Source organism: Cherax quadricarinatus, chromosome 17, assembly GCF_038502225.1.
Source record: "Cherax quadricarinatus isolate ZL_2023a chromosome 17, ASM3850222v1, whole genome shotgun sequence".
NCBI lineage: Eukaryota > Metazoa > Arthropoda > Malacostraca > Decapoda > Parastacidae > Cherax > Cherax quadricarinatus.
Window position 1 is genome coordinate 13,635,384 of NC_091308.1, and position 20,402 is coordinate 13,655,785.

Genomic DNA, 20,402 nt, shown 5'->3' on the forward strand with positions numbered 1-20,402 from the left:
CCCAAAGCTACTCCGGGATACCGGAGAGGGATCGGGACATCCCCAGGCGATCCAGATTCCACGGCAAACTACGCCACTGCTAAGAACCTCAACGGAATGGGATGGACCCCGGTATCCTTTCCTCTACCCAGGAACTAGCGCGCCTGTGGGAGAAATCCCAAAGGACAAAAAGAGGAAGGGCAAAAGGGAGGGGTGGGGAGGGGGAGGAGGAAAGGAAAAAGGGGAGGATGGGATAGGGGAGGGGAGATTGGGGGGTAATTAGGTTCGGTCTGAGGAAGAAGACCGATAGGTCTAATTCCTCAGACCAAGAGCCTCTTCACCACGCCAAGGAGCCCCCCTTGAAGAGGCTTGGCTTAAATAGCAATGCTCATCTTGCCATATAAGACGAGTGAAAATTTGTGTATGCAATAATTTCACCAAAATCATTCTGAACCTAACGAAAAAAATATATTTCACTGTGTTTGTTTAGTATTAAATTATTGTAAGCGTATCTAAAACATATTTAGTTGGGTTAGGCTAAAATAAATTGTTCTTGTTATAATAAGATTAGGTAAGTTTTCTAAGATTCTTTTGGTGCAAAATTATAAATTTTTACATTATCATTAATGAAAAAAAGTATCTTTAAATGTATAAGAGAAATTTTTAGAAAGGACTTAATTTTAAATGAGTTCTTGCTAATTGACCAGTTTTACATATTCGGCACGACATTATATATATATATATATATATATATATATATATATATATATATATATATATATATATATATATATATATATATATATATATATATATATATATATATATTTATTTATTTAACAAGTCGGCCGTCTCCCACCGAGGCAGGGTGACCCAAAAAAAGAAAGAAAATCCCCAAAAAGAAAATACTTTCATCATTAAACACTTTCACCACACTCACACATTATCACTGTTTTTGCAGAGGTGCTCAGAAAACAACAGTTTAGAAGCATATACGTATAAAGATACATAATATTAATATATATATATATATATATATATATATATATATATATATATATATATATATATATATATATATATATATATATATATATATATATCTTTTTCTTCTTTCAACGTACCAGCCGAATCCCACCGAGGTGGGGTGACATAAAAGGAAAAATGAAAGTTTCTCCTTCAAATTTAGTAATATATACAGGAGAAGGGGTTACTAGCCCCTTGCTCCCGGCATTTCAGTTGCCTCTTACAACACGCATGGCTTACGGAGGAAGAATTCTGTTCCACTTCCCCATGGAGATAAGAGGAAATAAACAAGAACAAGAACTAGAAAGAAAATAGAAGAAAACCCAGAGGGGTGTGTGTATATATATGCTTGTACATGTATGCGTAGTGTGACCTAAGTGTAAGTAGAAGTAGCAAGACATACCTGAAATCTTGCATGTTTATGAGACAGACAAAAGACACCAGCAATCCTACCATCATGTAAAACAATTACAGGCTTTCGTTTTACACTCACTCGGCAGGACGGTAGTACCTCCCTGGGCGGTTGCTGTCTACCAACCTACTACCTATAATAGTGTATATATATATATATATATGTGTATATATGTATGTGTATATATATGTGTATGTTTGGGGGTCTATATATATATATATATCAGTATTGGCACCTGAACATACTGGAATGAAAAAAGTTCGTTAACCGGGGGTCCATATATATATATATATATATATATATATATATATATATATATTTAAATCTGTAGGGGAAGGAAGGCAGGGTAGGGGTCGTCCTCGAAAAGGTTGGAGGGAGGGGTAAAGGTGGTTTTGTGGACGAGGGGCTTGGACTTCCAGCAAGCGTGCGTGAACGTGTTAGATAGGAGTGAATGGAGACTAATGGTATTTGGGACCTGGCGAGCTGTTGGATTGTGAACAGGGTAATATTTAGGGAAGGGATTCTGGGGAAACTGGTTATTTTTATATAGCCGGACTTGAGTACTGGAAGTGGGAAGTACAATGCCTGCACTTTAAAGATGAGGTTTGGGATACTGGTAGTTTGGAGGGGTATGTTATATATCTTTATATATGCTTCTAAACTGTTGTATCTGGGCACCTCTGCAAAAGCAGTGATTATGTATATGAGTCAGATGAAAGTGTTGAATGATAATGAATGTATTTTCTTTTAAGGGATTTTCTTTTTTTTTTTTTGGATCACCTTGCCTCGGTGGGAGACAGCTGACTTGTTGATTTTTTTTTTATTTATTTATTTAACAAGTCGGCCAGCTCCCACCAAGGCAGGGTGACCCAAAGAGATAGATAGATATATAGATATATATATATATATATATATATATATATATATATATATATATATATATATATAGGGTTGGAGAGAGGGGGTAAAGGAGGTTTTGTGGGCAAGGGGCTTGGACTTCCAGCAAGCGTGCGTGAGCGTGTTAGATAGGAGTGAATGGAGACGAATGGTACTTGGGACCTGACGATCTGTTGGAGTGTGAGCAGGGTAATATTTAGTGAAGGGGTTCAGGGAAACCGGTTATTTTCATATAGTCGGACTTGAGTCCTGGAAATGGGAAGTACAATGCCTGCACTTTAAAGGAGGGGTTTGGGATATTGGCAGTTTGGAGGGATATGTTGTGTATCTTTATATGTGTATGCTTCTAAACTGTTGTATTCTGAGCACCTCTGCAAAAACAGTGATAATGTGCGAGTGTGGTGAAAGAGTTGAATGATGATGAAAGTATTTTCTTTTTGGGGATTTTCTTTCTTTTTTGGGTCACCCTGCCTTGGTGGGAGACGGCCGACTTGTTGAAAAAAAAAAAAATATATATATGTGTGTGTGTGTGTGTGTGTGTGTGTGTGTGTGTGTGTGTGTGTGTTTAGGGTGTGTAGAAGAGAGGGAGACTACTTCCCGGTAAAAGTAGGTCTTAGACAGGGATGTGTAATATCACCATGGTTGTTTAATATATTTATAGATGGGGTTGTAAAGGAAGTAAATGCTAGGGTGTTCGGGAGAGGGGTAGGATTAAATTTTGGGGAGTCAAATTCAGAATGGGAATTGACACAGTTACTTTTTGCTGATGATACTGTGCTTATGGGAAATTCTAAAGAAAAACTGCAAAGGTTAGTGGATGAGTTTGGGAATGTGTGTAAAGGTAGAAAGTTGAAAGTGAACATAGAAAAGAGTGAGGTGATGAGGGTGTCAAATGATTTAGATAAAGAAAAATTGGATATCAAATTGGGGAGGAGTAGTATGGAAGAAGTGAATGTTTTCAGATACTTAGGAGTTGACGTGTCGGCGGATGGATTTATGAAGGATGAGGTTAATCATAGAATTGATGAGGGAAAAAAGGTGAGTGGTGCGTTGAGGTATATGTGTAGTCAAAAAACGTTATCTATGGAGGCAAAGAAGGGAATGTATGAAAGTATAGTAGTACCAACACTCTTATATGGGTGTGAAGCTTGGGTGGTAAATGCAGCAGCGAGGAGACGGTTGGAGGCAGTGGAGATGTCCTGTTTAAGGGCAATGTGTGGTGTAAATATTATGCAGAAAATTCGGAGTGTGGAAATTAGGAAAAGGTGTGGAGTTAATAAAAGTATTAGTCAGAGGGCAGAAGAGGGGTTGTTGAGGTGGTTTGGTCATTTAGAGAGAATGGATCAAAGTAGAATGACATGGAAAGCATATAAATCTATAGGGGAAGGAAGGCGGGGTAGGGGTCGTCCTCGAAAGGGTTGGAGAGAGGGGGTAAAGGAGGTTTTGTGGGCAAGGGGCTTGGACTTCCAGCAAGCGTGCGTGAGCGTGTTAGATAGGAGTGAATGGAGACGAATGGTACTTGGGACCTGACGATCTGTTGGAGTGTGAGCAGGGTAATATTTAGTGAAGGGATTCAGGGAAACCGGTTATTTTCATATAGTCGGACTTGAGTCCTGGAAATGGGAAGTACAATGCCTGCACTTTAAAGGAGGGGTTTGGGATATTGGCAGTTTGGAGGGATATGTTGTGTATCTTTATATGTGTATGCTTCTAAACTGTTGTATTCCGAGCACCTCTGCAAAAACAGTGATAATGTGCGAGTGTGGTGAAAGTGTTGAATGATGATGAAAGTATTTTCTTTTTGGGGGTTTTCTTTCTTTTTTGGGTCACCCTGCCTCGGTGGGAGACGGCCGACTTTTTGAAAAAAAAAAAAAAAAAAAAAAAAAAATATATATATATATATATATATATATATATATATATATATATATATATATATATATATATATATATATATATATATATATATATATATATATATATATATTATAATACACCTACCATCCGACTTACGACCGAGTTTGGTTCCGAGAAACCGGTCCTAAGTCGAAATGGACGTAAGTCGAACTTTACTACTGAATATCAACATCACATTTTTGTAATGACTTTATTTTATTGTTTTATTTTGCTATTTCATGTTTTACTTTACTTTCTATGCTGTTAGTACTGTATTTTATACTGTAAGGTTTAGGATAAACACTGTGTACAACACAAATAGTTGTTTATTTCCCAGAAATTTGGCATAAAAAAACACGGTCGTAAGTCGAGTGGTCGTAAGTCAGATGGTAGGTGTGTGTGTGTGTGTGTGTGTGTGTGTGGTGTGTGTGTGTGTGTGTGTGTGTGTGTGTGTGTGTGTGTGTGTGTGTGTGTGTGTGTATATATATATATATATATATATATATATATATATATATATATATATATATACACACACACACACACATACAGGTCTCCCTCAACATTCACGTTTTCAACTTTCACGGGCTTCACACATTCGCGAATTCCCAACAGCCAAATTCCCAGCCACCAAATCATATTTAAGTTTTCCGCCACCTGCGAGTCCCTACTACCCTCCCTCTGAACTCCGCAACTGGCAGCCAGCCCTCCCACCACTCAGTGTGGTGAGTGTTTTGTTTGTTCATTATTTGCTATTAAACTACAGTATAAATAATGTAAACCCATTCATGACTGCATATTGGAATGGCTATTCGGACAGGTATTAGACGGTGACATCATGTGTTTACTCTTGAACACTGCAAAGAATTAAACATTTCTGCTACAGCTAATAATAACAATAGTAATAATAATAATAATAATAATAATAATAATAATAATAATAATAATAATAATAAATATGATATAATTGAAGAAGGAAATTGTACAAAAATACGAGGGAGTGGTTGACACATCGTCAGTGTGACTTTGTTTATGCTGGAGTGAACATTAGTCTCCCTGCTCTTCCAAACATTTCACAATAATTCATTGTGTTTGGTGCTTGTAGATTGAGTGTGACTGGAGTGGTAGAGGCAGTGATTGAGGCAATGGTATTTAATAACATACATGTTAATAATAATACATGCTATTAATAATAACATGTACTATTATTATTTATAACATATATGTTATTAAATACCACTGCCTCAACCGCTGAATTATTGTGAAATGTTTGGAAGAGCAGGGAGACTAATGTTCACTCCAGCATAAACAAAGTCACACTGACGATGTGTCAACCACTCCCTCGTATTTTGTACAATTTCCTTCTTCAATCATATTGTATTTATTATTATTATTATTATTATTATTATTATTATTATTATTATTATTATTACTATTGTTATTATTAGCAATAGCAGAAATGTTCTATTCTTTGCTGTGTTCAAGAGTAAACACATGATGTCACCGTCTAATACCTTTCCTAACAGCCATTCCAATATGCAGTCATGAATGGGTTTACATTATTTATTCTGTAGTTTAATAGCAAATAATGAACAAACAAAACACTCACCACACTGAGTGATGGGAGGGCTGGCTGCCAGTTGCGGGGGTCGGAGGGAGGGTAGTAGGGACTCGCAGTGGTGGAGGCATTGGTGGAGTCTGTGGTATTTAATAACATACATGTTATTAAATAACATACGTTATTAAAGCATAACATGTATATATTTAGTACAATTTACGACGTTTTCATGAATTTTATGATTATTCATGGTTCAACAAGTTAAGGAAGCAGTATTGTAATATATTTCCCAGGCTCTGGTGGCCTGGTGGTTAACGCTCTCGCTTCACACGGTGAGGGCCTGGGTTCGATTCCCAGCCAGAGTAGAAACATTGGACGTGTTTCTTTCCACCTGTTGTCTATGTTCCCCATCAGTAAAATGGGTACCTGGGTGTTAGTCGACTGGTGTGGGTCGCATCCTGGGACACTGACCTAAGGAGGCCTGGTCACAGACCGGGCCGCGGGGGCGTTGACCCCCGGAACTCTCTCCAGATAAACTCTCCAGATAAACAATATATTGGGGCACCAAACATTCACGGTTTTTCAACATTCGTGAGGCTCTTGATCCCCTAACCCTCGCGAATGTTGAGGGAGACCTGTATATACACACAGCGGAACCTCGGCTTACAAATTTAATCTGTTCTTTGACCTCGTTCGTATCCCGATTTGTTCATATGCTAAGTCAATTTTCCTCATTTAAATTAATTGAAATGGCATTAATCCGTTCCAGTGGAATTCCTGCTCTTCGGAGGCACGACAAAATACTTCAATATGATGCTAAAATCAACTCTACGGCTTATTTGTATATCACAATTCATCTAATTTCACCATCACTCAAGGAATGCACAACAGGTGCATCATTGTCAGTGCTTAGCATATGTAATAATAATTCAGAATGCTGTCGCTAGTTGGCACAGCTGATGCCAAAACATCCAGTAAGCAGCAAACGTTTACATCGCTGTAGGAGCAGTTCTCTTGTGCTTGCTTGCTTTTTTTTTTTTTTTACAGTCATTTGGCCAAATTTCTTTTTTCTAACTGTGGGTCCTAAGAAAATAGATGCAAAGGACACTGCTGAGAAGAAAAAGACAATGATTTCCATGGACTTAGCCAGGCAATACCAGCTTAGTACATCTATGATATGTAGATACTAATGCTGTATCAGTTATGTTGAGTGATTAAACAAAACAAATTGTATCAGTTAAGTTTAGTGATTAAAAGAACAAATTGTATCAGTTAAGTTCAGTGATTAACCCTTTGAGGGTTTCAGCCATACTAGTACGGCTTACGACCCAGGGTTTTTGACGTACTAGTACGCCTAAATTCTAGCGCCCTCAAATCTAGTGGGAGAAAGCTGGTAGGCCTACAAATGAAAGAATGGGTCTATGTGGTCAGTGTGCACAGTATAAAAAAAAAAACTGCAGCACACAGTGCATAATGAGAAAAAAAAACTTAGACCGTTTTTTTGGAATAAAACAGCGACTTTGCACTGTATTTTCGTATGGTATTTATTGTTGTATTCTAGTTTTCTTGGTCTCATTTTATAGAATGGAAGACATATTACAGAAATTGAGATGATTTTGACTGGTTTTACAATGAAAAGTACCTTGAAATTGAGTTCAAAGTAGCAGAAATGTTCGATTTTTACCAAAGTTCAAAAGTAAACAAATCATTCCAAGCGTCCAATACACATCAACTGGCGAGTCTAATATTCTTTCGCAAGTGCGCCAATATTATTTATACCATGTTACACTAATGCAGTAGTCTGCATAACAGTAAATCTTCTATTTTTTTGTGAGAATAAAAATTCAAAGTGGAAAGCAAAAGAATGTAAGAGGGGCCTTGAGACGTGACTAATGAACAGAGGAAATGTCATTTTAGTGCCAGGAATGTCTTTCTTGTTTATTCTGGACCCTATTCGGAAATTGGGATTTTTTGAAATTTGTGTGAAATTGGCAAAATTGCTAAATTCTGACCACTGTACTGGATAGTTGAAATTGGTAAATGGGTGGTTTCTTGCACTCATTCGATAGAAAAAATGGAATTCTAGCAAAATATTCATGTTTTTTGTCGACTAGTACAGTGGAATTGGCCGAAAATGGGGCTCAAAGTGGGCAAAATCGCCGATGCGTAAACATTGCCGAGACTGCTAACTTTGCGAGAGCACAATTCCGTAATACCTTGGTGAAGAAAGTTAGTAAATTCCTAAGACAGGAATGCCCCTTTGTAAAACTGTGCTGAGATTCATTAATCAATTTATGCCTTTCAAGATGGCTACATATTGCTTCGGCAATTATCGATTCCAAGCTAAGGACTTGTCACCTGCCTTGTAAATTCAAATTCAAATTCAAAGTTTATTCTCTATAATGATTACAATGTTGAATTTACAGAATTTGGTTGGTGTGTGGTTTACATGTAGTTAAATAATGATTACAGAGTGTACCACTAGAACGCCTAGCATGGCTAGGCATTTCGGACAGACTTAGTTTAATTCTTTATTTTAAAATATTACAAATTATGAGGTAAGTTGGTATTATGGCTAAGTGACTAAATACTAGTTTGTGAGTTTAGCAATGTGAATGCTTTTGTTTTGGCACAGTACATAGTTTCAGTATTGGAGTATCATAGGATTCATTATTTTAAGATTGAGATTAATATTTCTGTTTATTGTCAAATGGGTGAGTGAGTGTAAGTGTGAACCACCAGGTGGTATTCGTGTACTGTACAGTGGACCCCCGGTTAACGAACTTTTTTCATTCCAGTAGTATGTTCAGGTGCCAGTACTGACCGAATTTGTTCCCATAAGGAATATTGTGAAGTAGATTAGTCCATTTCAGACCCCCAAACATACACGTACAAACGCACTTACATAAATACACTTACATAATTGGTCGCATTTGGAGGTGATCGTTAAGCGGGGGTCCACTGTAGTTAGTTGATGGGGTTTATCAGGGAGATAAGATGTTTTCTAATGGTAGTTTTGAAGGTGATGAATGTGCCTGCAGTTCTAGAGTTCTCAGGTAGGGTGTTCCAGATTTTAGGGCCTTTGACATACATTGAATTTTTGTAAAGGTTTATTCGGACATGGGGAATGTCGTAGAGATGTTTGTGTCTGGTGTTATGCCTGTGGGTTCTGTCACAACTATCAAGAAAGCATTTTAGGTCAAGGTTGATATTGGAGTTTAAGGTCCTGTAGATGTAGATTGCACAGTAGTAAGTGTGGATGTACTGAACAGGGAGTAAGTTTAGATCTATGAAGAGTGGGGGGGGTGTGTTGCCAGGGATGGGATTTAGTGATTATTCTTACTGCAGCTTTTTGTTGGGTTATTATTGGCTTTAGGTGTGTTGCTGCAGTTGATCCCCAAGCACAAATAGCATAGGTGAGGTATGGATAAATAAGTGAGTGGTATAGTGTGAGAAGGGCATTTTGCGGCACGTAGTATCGTATCTTGGAGAGGATCCCAACTGTTTTGGATACTTTTTTGGTTATGTGTTGGATATGGGTGCTGAAATTCAGGTTGTTGTCAAGGTATAGGCCTAGGAATTTGCCCTCATTATGTCTGGTAATTAGAGTGTTGTCGATCTTAATGTTAATTTGTGCATCTCCTGCTCTGCTACCAAACATAATATAGTAGGTTTTGTCAGTGTTAAGCATAAGTTTATTGGCCATTTTTCACTTGTCTGGCACTATGCCAGTTTGTAGCGATATATTGAAAAGATTAGCCAAAGATATGCTAAGTTCCTCTTTACATTACTTTAAAACCCTTGCAAACAATTCATCTGAGGATCATGTCACTAGTTACCCTAATCGTGCATAGTTTATTATCGTCCTGTTCTACATACTTTATTATTTCTGGAATTTTTTTTTTTTTTTCAACAAGTCGGCCATCTCCCACCGAGGCAGGGTGACCCAAAAAAGAAAGAAAATCCCCAAAAAGAAAATACTTTCATCATTCAACACTTTCACCACACTTGCACATTATCACTGTTTTTGCAGAGGTGCTCAGAATACAACAGTCTAGAAGCATACACATATAAAGATACACAACATATCCCTCCAAACTGCCAATATCCCAAACCCCTCCTTTAAAGTGCAGGCATTGTACTTCCCATTTCCAGGACTCAAGTCCGACTATATGAAAATAACCGGTTTCCCTGAATCCCTTCACTAAATATTACCCTGCTCACACTCCAACATATCGTCAGGTCCCAAGTACCATTCGTCTCCATTCACTCCTATCTAACACGCTCACGCACGCTTGCTGGAAGTCCAAGCCCCTTGCCCACAAAACCTCCTTTACCCCCTCTCTCCAACCCTTTCGAGGACAACCCCTACCCCGCCTTCCTTCCCCTATAGATTTATATGCTTTCCATGTCATTCTACTTTGATCCATTCTCTCTAAATGACCAAACCACCTCAACAACCCCTCTTCTGCTCTCTGACTAATACTTTTATTAACTCCACACCTTTTCCTAATTTCCACACTCCAAATTTTCTGCATAATATTTACACCACACATTGCCCTTAAACAGGACATCTCCACTGCCTCCAACCGTCTCCTCGCTGCTGCATTTACCACCCAAGCTTTACACACACACACACACACATATATATATATATATATTTTTTTATTATTTTTTATTATCACACCGGCCGATTCCCACCAAGGCAGGGTGGCCCGAAAAAGAAAAACTTTCACCATCATTCACTCCATCACTGTCTTGCCAGAAGGGTGCTTTACACTACAGTTTTTAAACTGCAACATTAACACCCCTCCTTCAGAGTGCAGGCACTGTACTTCCCATCTCCAGGACTCAAGTCCGGCCTGCCGGTTTCCCTGAATCCCTTCATAAATGTTACTTTGCTCACACTCCAACAGCACGTCAAGTATTAAAAACCATTTGTCTCCATTCACTCCTATCAAACACGCTCACGCATGCCTGCTGGAAGTCCAAGCCCCTCGCACACAAAACCTCCTTTACCCCCTCCCTCCAACCCTTCCTAGGCCGACCCCTACCCCGCCTTCCTTCCACTACAGACTGATACACTCTTGAAGTCATTCTGTTTCGCTCCATTCTCTCTACATGTCCGAACCACCTCAACAACCCTTCCTCAGCCCTCTGGACAACAGTTTTGGTAATCCCGCACCTCCTCCTAACTTCCAAACTACGAATTCTCTGCATTATATTCACACCACACATTGCCCTTAGACATGACATCTCCACTGCCTCCAGCCTTCTCCTCGCTGCAACATTCATCACCCACGCTTCACACCCATATAAGAGCGTTGGTAAAACTATACTCTCATACATTCCCCTCTTTGCCTCCAAGGACAAAGTTCTTTGTCTCCACAGACTCCTAAGTGCACCACTCACTCTTTTTCCCTCATCAATTCTATGATTCACCTCATCTTTCATAGACCCATCCGCTGACACGTCCACTCCCAAATATCTGAATACGTTCACCTCCTCCATACTCTCTCCCTCCAATCTGATATTCAATCTTTCATCACCTAATCTTTTTGTTATCCTCATAACCTTACTCTTTCCTGTATTCACCTTTAATTTTCTTCTTTTGCACACCCTACCAAATTCATCCACCAATCTCTGCAACTTCTCTTCAGAATCTCCCAAGAGCACAGTGTCATCAGCAAAGAGCAGCTGTGACAACTCCCACTTTGTGTGTGATTCTTTATCTTTTAACTCCACGCCTCTTGCCAAGACCCTCGCATTTACTTCTCTTACAACCCCATATATATATATATATATATATATATATATATATATATATACATATATATACATATATATATATATAGATATATAGAAATATATATATATAAATATATAAATATATATATATATATATATATAGAAATATATATATATATATATATAGATATATAGATATATATATAAATATATATATATATATATATAATATATATATATAAATATATATATATATATATATAAATATATATATATAAATATATATATATATATAAATATATATATATATAAATATATATATATATAAATATATATATATATATATATATATATATATATATATATATATATATATATATATATATATATATATATATATATATATATATATATATTATTTTTATATATATATATATATATATATATATATATATATATATATATATATATATATATATATATATATATATATATATATATATATACAATATTTTTGCACTTAGCCTCACAAATACTCCATTTTCTCTTACAATAAGAGCATGAGAAGATACTAAAGTCAGTCAGACAAGAAATGGTGGATGCTTCTGCCGCTGCCTCTGCCACCATATTATGGCCTATTTTATTCATTCTAGAGTATACTATATCATGTTTCTGTGTTAATTATATTGTTTATTATGTCATATTACCTGGAGTTTACCTGGAGAGAGTTCCGGGGGTCAACGCCCCCGCAGCCCGGTCTGTGACCAGGCCTCATGGTGGATCAGAGCCTGATCAACCAGGCTGTTACTGCTGGCTGCACACAATCCAACGTACGAGCCACAGCCCGGCTGGTCAGGTACCGACTTTAGGTGCTTGTCAAGTGCCTGCTTGAAGACAGCGAGGGGTCTATTGGTAATCCCCTTTATGTATGCTGGGAGGCAGTTGAACAGTCTTGGGCCCCTGACACTTACTGTATTGTCTCTTAGCATGCTAGTGACACCCCTGCTTTACATTGGGGGGATGTTGCATCGTCTGCCAAGTCTTTTGCTTTCGTTGTGAGTGATTTTCGTGTGCAAGTTCGGTACTAGATGAACTGTGATAGATAAATAAGCCGTACAGTTGATATTAATGTCATATTCAAGTACAGCGGACCCCGACGTACAATGTCCCCAACCTTCAGTTAGTGTGCCTTCAGTTAGTCTACCAATGTTCATAAGCCAGAGTGGTCGCTCCCACGCATACGTTTGGAATATTTTCTATTATTCCAGTGTTTTTAGTGCTTCTAACTGCTAAATAAGCCACCATGAGCCCAAAGAAAGCTTCTAGTGCCAACCCTGTGGTAAAAAGGGTCGAAAAATATTATCGAAATACTATTGTACCATGGTCAGCTGCTGCTGCACTGTCAGCTGCTGCTGCTGCTGCTGTAGCACCATCAGCTGCTGCTGCTGTAGCACCATCAGCTGCTGCTGCTGTAGCACCGTCAGCTGCTGCTGCTGTTGCTGTAGCACCATCAGCTGCTGCTGCTGCTGTAGCACCGTCAGCTGCTGCTGCTGCTGTAGCACCATCAGCTGCTGTTGCTGCTGTAGCTCCGTCAGCTGCTGCTGTAGCACCATTGGTGTGGCTTATCGAGAATACCGAGAAACAATTAACCCCAGAGGATTAGCCACCCAGGATAACCCCAAAAAAAGTCAATGTGTCATTGAGGACTGTAACTTATTTCCAGTGGGGTCTTTAATCTTGTCTCCCAGGATGTGACCCACACCAGTCGACTAACACCCAGGTGAACAGGAAATAATGCCTGGAACTAATACTCATATTGGTGAATTTAAGGCCAGCAAAGGTTGGTTTGAGAGATTTAAGAATTGTAGTGGCATACACATTGTGATAAGGCCTGTTCTGGAAGAAAATGCCAAACAGGACTTGCATTACTCAGGAGGAAAAGGCACTCCCAGGACACAGTGTCTCATCAGTCATTGCTGCATCTTCAATAAAGGTAAGTGTCATTTATTCTTCGTGTACTATTCTACTATTGTGCATGTAACCTTTTTGTGTGTAGGAAAATGTATATTTCATGTGGTAAAAAATTTTTTTTTTCATACTTTTGGGTGTCTTGCACGGATTAGTTTGATCTCCATTATTTCTTATGGGGAAAATTAATTCGACTTATGATAATTTCGTCTTACGATGTGCTCTCAGGAAAGGATTAATATCTTAAGTCGGGGGTCCACTGTATTTTGTCTTGTCTCCAGAGTGCAGGAGTGGATTAATGGCTTTTCAAGTAATTTAAATGAGGAAAATTGATTTGATATACGAGTAAATTGAGTTATGAGCTAGGTCACGGAATGGATTAAACTCATATTTATATAAATATATATAATAAAAATTAAAGAGATAGAAGAGAAAGAAAATCATGTGCTCAGGACTACATAAAGAATGCACATGAATTTGTCATGTGATTTGCCTAGTACAGTTTTGCATCATATAAAATTTTTAATAAATTATGACAATACAAAAATATATATGTAATAGTAATACCTAAGGAAGCATGAGTACAGTAATAACACTTATTTGTGACAACACAATGTTTTTTCATAGTATAATATAAGAGTTATTCACAAGGATGATCATGACATTGTTGTACAGTATATGACCAGCCACAAAATGAGTTTTTTGCTAAGTAATTATGCCCACACTTATGCACCAAGTCCTATGAGTGCAAGTCAATCAAAAAAACAAATATGAAAAAAAAAAATGAAAATAAAGGAGAGGTTACACAAGATTGAAAGAACACTGTAGTAGATCTATTGGCGCATGCTAAACAGTTTTATCTCGAATCCAACCCTTCTCGTTTGCATACCTGTACAACTTTTTTTTAAAGCTACCTGATGTTCTAGCTTTGTGACCGTAAGTGGCAGATTGTTCCACTCCTCTTACATCCTCTCTAAACCTAAGTTTATCCAATATAATCAATTACTTTGATTTCTTAACTGCATATCCTCAATATCCTACTTCTCCATTATTCATACTAAACTTTTCTCTCTCTTCTCAGTCTGTCTTTCAAGAAAGTTTAAGCTCAGTTTTTTTAATCTATCTTAATATAAAAGACTCCTTATACAATGTATTCAGGCAAACATCACAGCCTGCTCCTATGATTGCCTCATATTGTTATTGTTGGGCAGCTATGAGGGGCTCTCAGAGCAAGTGAATCTAACTGCTGAGAGATTCACTACCAGTATGCTTTTGTAAATGTATACCATTAATGTAAATAAATTGTATTTAAATAAAAAAAAATCTTGGAATGATGGACTGTGAATTTTAAGTGAAAAAATATCTATTTCATATAATTTTTATCTCACTTTCAATGATGTTATGGACCCCAAAAGAAATAAGTTGCATTTTGACTATTGGATTATCCTAGGTTGAATTAACATAATGGGCTTTTGTGCCTGTGACACTTGTGTGCCCTCATGACCATTCTAAAAAATTATTTGTATGCTATGTACAGAAAACCTAAATAAAAATATTAGAAACAAGAGAAGGGCAGGAGAGCAGAGGAAAGAGAAGTCCAGAGGAGGGTACCCATATGTAAACAAAACGATGGCACCAGCTGACCCTGGCACACTTGTTTATCACAGGGTAAGAATCTAACATCCACATTGATCCACAGTGTATATATAGTTATTGTCTTGGCATTATTTCTGGTTTCCTATCTTTTAATGCCGATTATATAAATGGAGAGAAACAGATGGCATAAATACTGGTAGCCCTTCTCAGACAGGATCACAATGTATGCACCCATAAACTGAGGCTTATCACAAAATATGAGTTTGAAAGCCAAACTAATGGCCAATTCATAGTAGGTACTGTGCTGATACTCCAATCTCCTCTCATTTTAACCCTGATTAAGCAAATGAAAGAAATCCAAGCACATAAATATAAATCTTGCTGGAGCCCCCCTTAATTCCTACACAAGTATTTCCAGCATCATCACGTTTTAGCTCTGTTGATGCAAAGGATATGAAAACAAGGTATGTATTAACTGCTATGCAAGAAACAGATAATTTAATCTCATCTGTTAACCCTTTGAGGGTCGACAGGCTCTCTCCGAAACTCGTTCTCAGGGTCGGCCAAATTTAAAAAAAAAAAAATTATTATCTCTTATGAAAAGATAGAGAATCTTTTCCCGATCATAAGGACACCAAAAGTTTGAAATTTCATGGAAAACTTACGGAATTATGCTCTTGCAAAGTTAGCGGTCTCGGCGATTTTTACGCATCGGCGATTTTGCCCACTTTGAGCCCCATTTTCGGCCAATTCCACTGTACTAGTCGACAAAAAACATGAATATTTCGCTAGAACTCCATTTTTTCTATCGAATGGGTGCAAGAAACCACCCATTTATGAAATTCAACTATCCAGTACAGTGGTCAGAATTTAGCAATTTTGCCAATTTCACACAAATTTCAAAAGATACCAATTTCCGAATAGGGTCCAGAATAAACAAGAAAGACATTCCTGGCACTAAAATGACATTTCCTCTGTTCATTAGTCATGTCTCAAGGCCCCTCTTATATTCTTTTGCTATCCACTTTGAATTTTTATTCTCACAAAAAATATAAGATTTACTGTTATGCAGACTACTGCATTAGTGTAAAAAATGGTATAAATATTATTGGTGCACTTGTAAAAGAATATTAGACTCACCAGTTGACGTGTATTGCACGCTTGGCACGATTTGTTTACTTTTGAAATTTGGTAAAAATCTAACATTTCTGCTACTTTGAGCTCAATTTCAAGGTACCTTTCATTGTAAAACCAGTCAAAATCATCTCAATTTCTGCAATATGTCTTCCATTCTATAAAATGAGACCAAGAAAACTAGAATACAACAATAAATACCATACGAAAATACAGTGCAAAGTCGCTGTTTTATTCCAAAAAAATTGTCAAAGTTTTTTTTTCTCATTATGCACTGTGTGCTACAGGATTTTTTTTAGACTGTGCACACTGACCACATAGACCCATTCTTTCATATGAAGGCCTACCAGCTTTCTCCCACTAGATTTGAGGGCGCTAGAATTTAGGCGTGCTAGTACGTCAAAAACCCTGGGTCGTAAGCCGTACTAGTACGTCCGAAACCCTCAAAGGGTTAAACAGACCTGTGACTCAAACATTTTATATTTGAACATTAGTATATACAAATAACCCGCACATAGGAAAGAAGAGCTTATGACGACGTTTTGGTCCGACTTGGACCATTTACAGTCACACTAACAGAAGAGAGAAAAGGAGCCAGTATATATCAGCCATGTGGCAGGGACACGTCAAGAGAGGTGGGAGCAGTAGTAGTAGTGGCAGAGGTAAGGCAGGTAATGGAAGTAATAGCAGTGGTAGTGTAAAGTAGGGAGAGTGGTTGGTGGGACAAGAATAGAAAGAGGGAGTGAAAGAAAGTGAAAGTGAAGGTAGGAGTCAAAGGTAGTAGGAAAGGAAGTAGCAATGGGGTCAGTCAAAGGCCAAGAAAGAGGAGCACTGCAGGAGAGCTAAGGGCCCACAAGGAGTAAGACTAAAAACACAGGGGAAGGAAAAGTGAAGGATATGGTGGAATGTAGAGGGATAACAGGTTTATGAGTTTTAGGAAGACCATAGAAATAAGATAGAGACAAATGACACAAAAATGTTGAGCAAGGTTAAAGTCAGAAGGGCAGAGGTTGGACCGAAAAGTTGCCGGGTAAGCTCCTCTCTCCTATGTGTGGGTGTTGTTCCGGTCACGGTATTGTGCCTTTTTGTTCCTTAAACATCAGTAACCAAGAGAAACTCCAAACAATGGATTCAATCTAGTTAAATTCAGATATAAAAAAAGTACGAAAGAAAGTACATGTACTGGCTTTGCAACATTATTACTACATCCATGGGGGAGTACTAAACCCATAGGTGTCCTAGTGTCTGGAGAAATGGGAGGTATTTAGGTTCAGACTAAGAAAGAGGAGAGCAGATTAAGTTTCTTGGACTAAAACCCCCTTACTGGCATCATAGAACTTCCCTTCAGGAAATGGTTTGCAGCAGTTATAGAAAAGTGGAACAATGTTTTTAAGTCACTGAAGCTAACAACTTGGAAAACTTTAGAAATTGAGAGAAGTCCCTACCTAGCATGAGCCAGTAGGCCTAACTGTAATGCACAATCACAGGAAGGTAGGGGATCTAAGGAGGCTAAAGCCCCCAAAGACATTTTTTATTTTTTAATTATTGGCTAATTTTCACCATTATATTGACTAGTGACCACAAAAATACAGGGTACCTCGGGATATGAACAGCTCAAAACTCGAACAATTATGTAAGTGCTTTTGTAAGTGTATTTTTGGGGGTCTGAAACAGATTAATCTAATTTACATTATTTCTTGTGGGAACAAATTCATTCGGTATCGCCACGCAAACAGCCTTCTGGAATGAATTAAGTTTGTATCCCAAGGTACCACTGTATTATAGTTTAACAAATTTCACTAACATACTGAAAATCATGTCTTTAAATGCATCTTATCATTTTTAAGTCCCCCCAAAATGAAACAGTGGCTGCACTACTGAACAGGCCTGCTGGCTCAAGATACTAAGAGCCTTCTTAAACCCAGCCCTTCTCACTCATACATTTGTCCAATGTATTTTTAAAGCTACACAAGCACTAGCTTTATTGACTACTTGACAGTGCTTAACTCATCAACAACTCTATTGCCAAAACAGTGCTTTTCATTTTAAATATGAATTTATCCAACTGAAATCCATTATTCTGCCTTCTTTCATGGTTAGATACCCTTAATGCCCTATTTACATCTATGTTATGCCCATCTTTCGCTTATATATTTCAATTATATTTTCCCTGAGGATATGAAAAAATAGCACTGAAGCAAAACCGTGTATAGATTTGAAAGTAGTTTAGGAAAATATATAACTGAAAGGGGTTTGCCTACCAAGGACTAGTAGGCCTACTGCAGTATTCCTTAATTCTCATGACTCATGAAATTGTAATAAGAATTGCAAACAAACCACAGAATGGGTGGGGTTTGAACCCATGGCAAGCAAGTCATTAAACTTCAGGCCAGTGGAGTTTTATGACTTACTCACCATGGGTTTAAACTGTAGCCAGCTGGCTGAGAGCAGTGCATGTTTTGAATGCTGTTGTAGAAAAAACCTAATCTACTCCCATCCCATCTGTGAGGCATGATAACATACCTTCATCTTATGCATGGGGTCCTGCAATAACCCAGTTATTTAGGTCAACATTAAAATGGTATAAAATACCGACAGGTTGTTAGGTAAGACACATATGCAACAATTAGGTATCTTTATTTCGAAACGTTTCGCCTACACAGTAGGCTTCTTCAGTCGAGTACAGAAAAGTTGATAGAAGCAGAAGATACTTGAAGACGATGTAATCAGTCCATCACCCTTGAAGTTTTGAGGTGGTCAGTCCCTCAGTCTGGAGAAGAGTATTGTTCCATAGTCTGAAACAATATGGAGTTGAAGGGTCAGGTCCCTCTCAAATCCAGCCATTCTCACTGCAACACAAGGGTATCTTGGTACAGACCTGAAATCAACTTGGACAACTTCTACTAGTGAGAATGGCTGGATTTGAGAGGGACCTGACCTCCCAAAGACTACCTTCTTACCTCTACTAGTGGCCTACATCTCACCACCCAGCGTTATATAAGGCTCCATCCTGTCACTTCAACTCCATATTGTTTCAGACTATGGAACAATACTCTTCTCCAGACCGAGGGACTGACCACCTCAAAACTTCAAGGGTGATGGACTGATTACATCATCTTCAAGTATCTTCTGCTTCTATCAACTTTTCTGTACTCGACTGAAGAAGCCTACTATGTAGGCAAAACGTTTCGAAATAAAGATACCTAACTGTTTTATTTAGGTCAAAGAATAACCCCCTCCATCATCTTATGGCCAGTCATACATGGAATTACACTTTGGAATATTCATTGAAAAATTTATAACCAAAGAAACTCAATATCCAGAGTACTCCAATGTTCTCTCTCAAGGACAGTGTCACTCTGCATAAAGTTCTTTATCTATAACTTAACTTCTTATTTATGTAGTTTTTATTACTCTGTAGTCTTTTCTAATACATTGTACTATATCATGTTGGTATCACTGAGAACAAAAATTTTTAAAGAATATGCAACACATATTGTAAGAATATTTAGCAAAATTGATTACATATGTAAAATAAAATCATTAAACATATAAAATATGGTAGGCACAACTTCTTGCTGTACTATTTATTGCATTTTATTACATATGTTAAAAATTCTATTGCAACACACCTTTCAATTTCTTAATCACTACTACCTAGGTTCAAATTTCAGCTTAAGTCTGGAGGGATTAAGACTCGTTACAATCTGCATGCAAGATTCCAGTCCAAATTGAACTTGACTGAGTACATCACCTACTAATAGAGCCATACCAGCATGTAAAATTATAGATACAGATGCTTGGATGCTATGATTCTATGGCAATTGTCCATGCTTTTCAAGAAGAGCTATGATGGCTAGTCATCTTTTAACCTGCCTGTTGCAAGTGATATACATATCAAATTAGATACAGCACTTTCATTAGCAACAAATGAGATATTAACTCAATGACCATAATCACACATTCTAAGCATCAACTCTCCAATTAAACAATACCAGCTTATAAAATGGCTGAATACTCATGCTTCAACGTTTTGGTTTAGTCACCTAAACCATATGATGGATCAATTTCTTGTAGTTGAATTATACTGTACTTCTGCTTTGAGAAGATATTAGGGTAAGGCATTTTCTAATCTAATTGTTCTGAGTGATATAAATACCACTTTACAGGTTGGTATGATATGACTGG

The 20,402-nt window shown here is 37.6% G+C and overlaps 1 protein-coding gene across 1 annotated transcript; it reads right to left on the reverse strand.

The window, feature by feature from the left end:
• Positions 1-220: 220 nt before the first annotated feature.
• Positions 221-20,396, reverse strand: LOC138852814 (protein elav-like). Its single transcript, XM_070085801.1, has 2 exons — positions 12,037-20,396; positions 221-347 (listed from the first exon to the last, which is right to left on the reverse strand). The coding sequence occupies exon 1, from the start codon at positions 13,127-13,129 to the stop codon at positions 12,887-12,889; it is 243 nt and encodes an 80-aa protein (XP_069941902.1). The 5' UTR covers positions 13,130-20,396; the 3' UTR covers positions 221-347; positions 12,037-12,886.
• Between the last annotated feature and the right edge of the window lie 6 nt (positions 20,397-20,402).

What these genes read in the sequence shown, in the direction of transcription:
- LOC138852814 (XM_070085801.1), bottom strand. Translation starts at nt 13,129, where the DNA reads ATGGTGCTACAGCAGCAGCTGACGGAGCTACAGCAGCAACAGCAGCTG.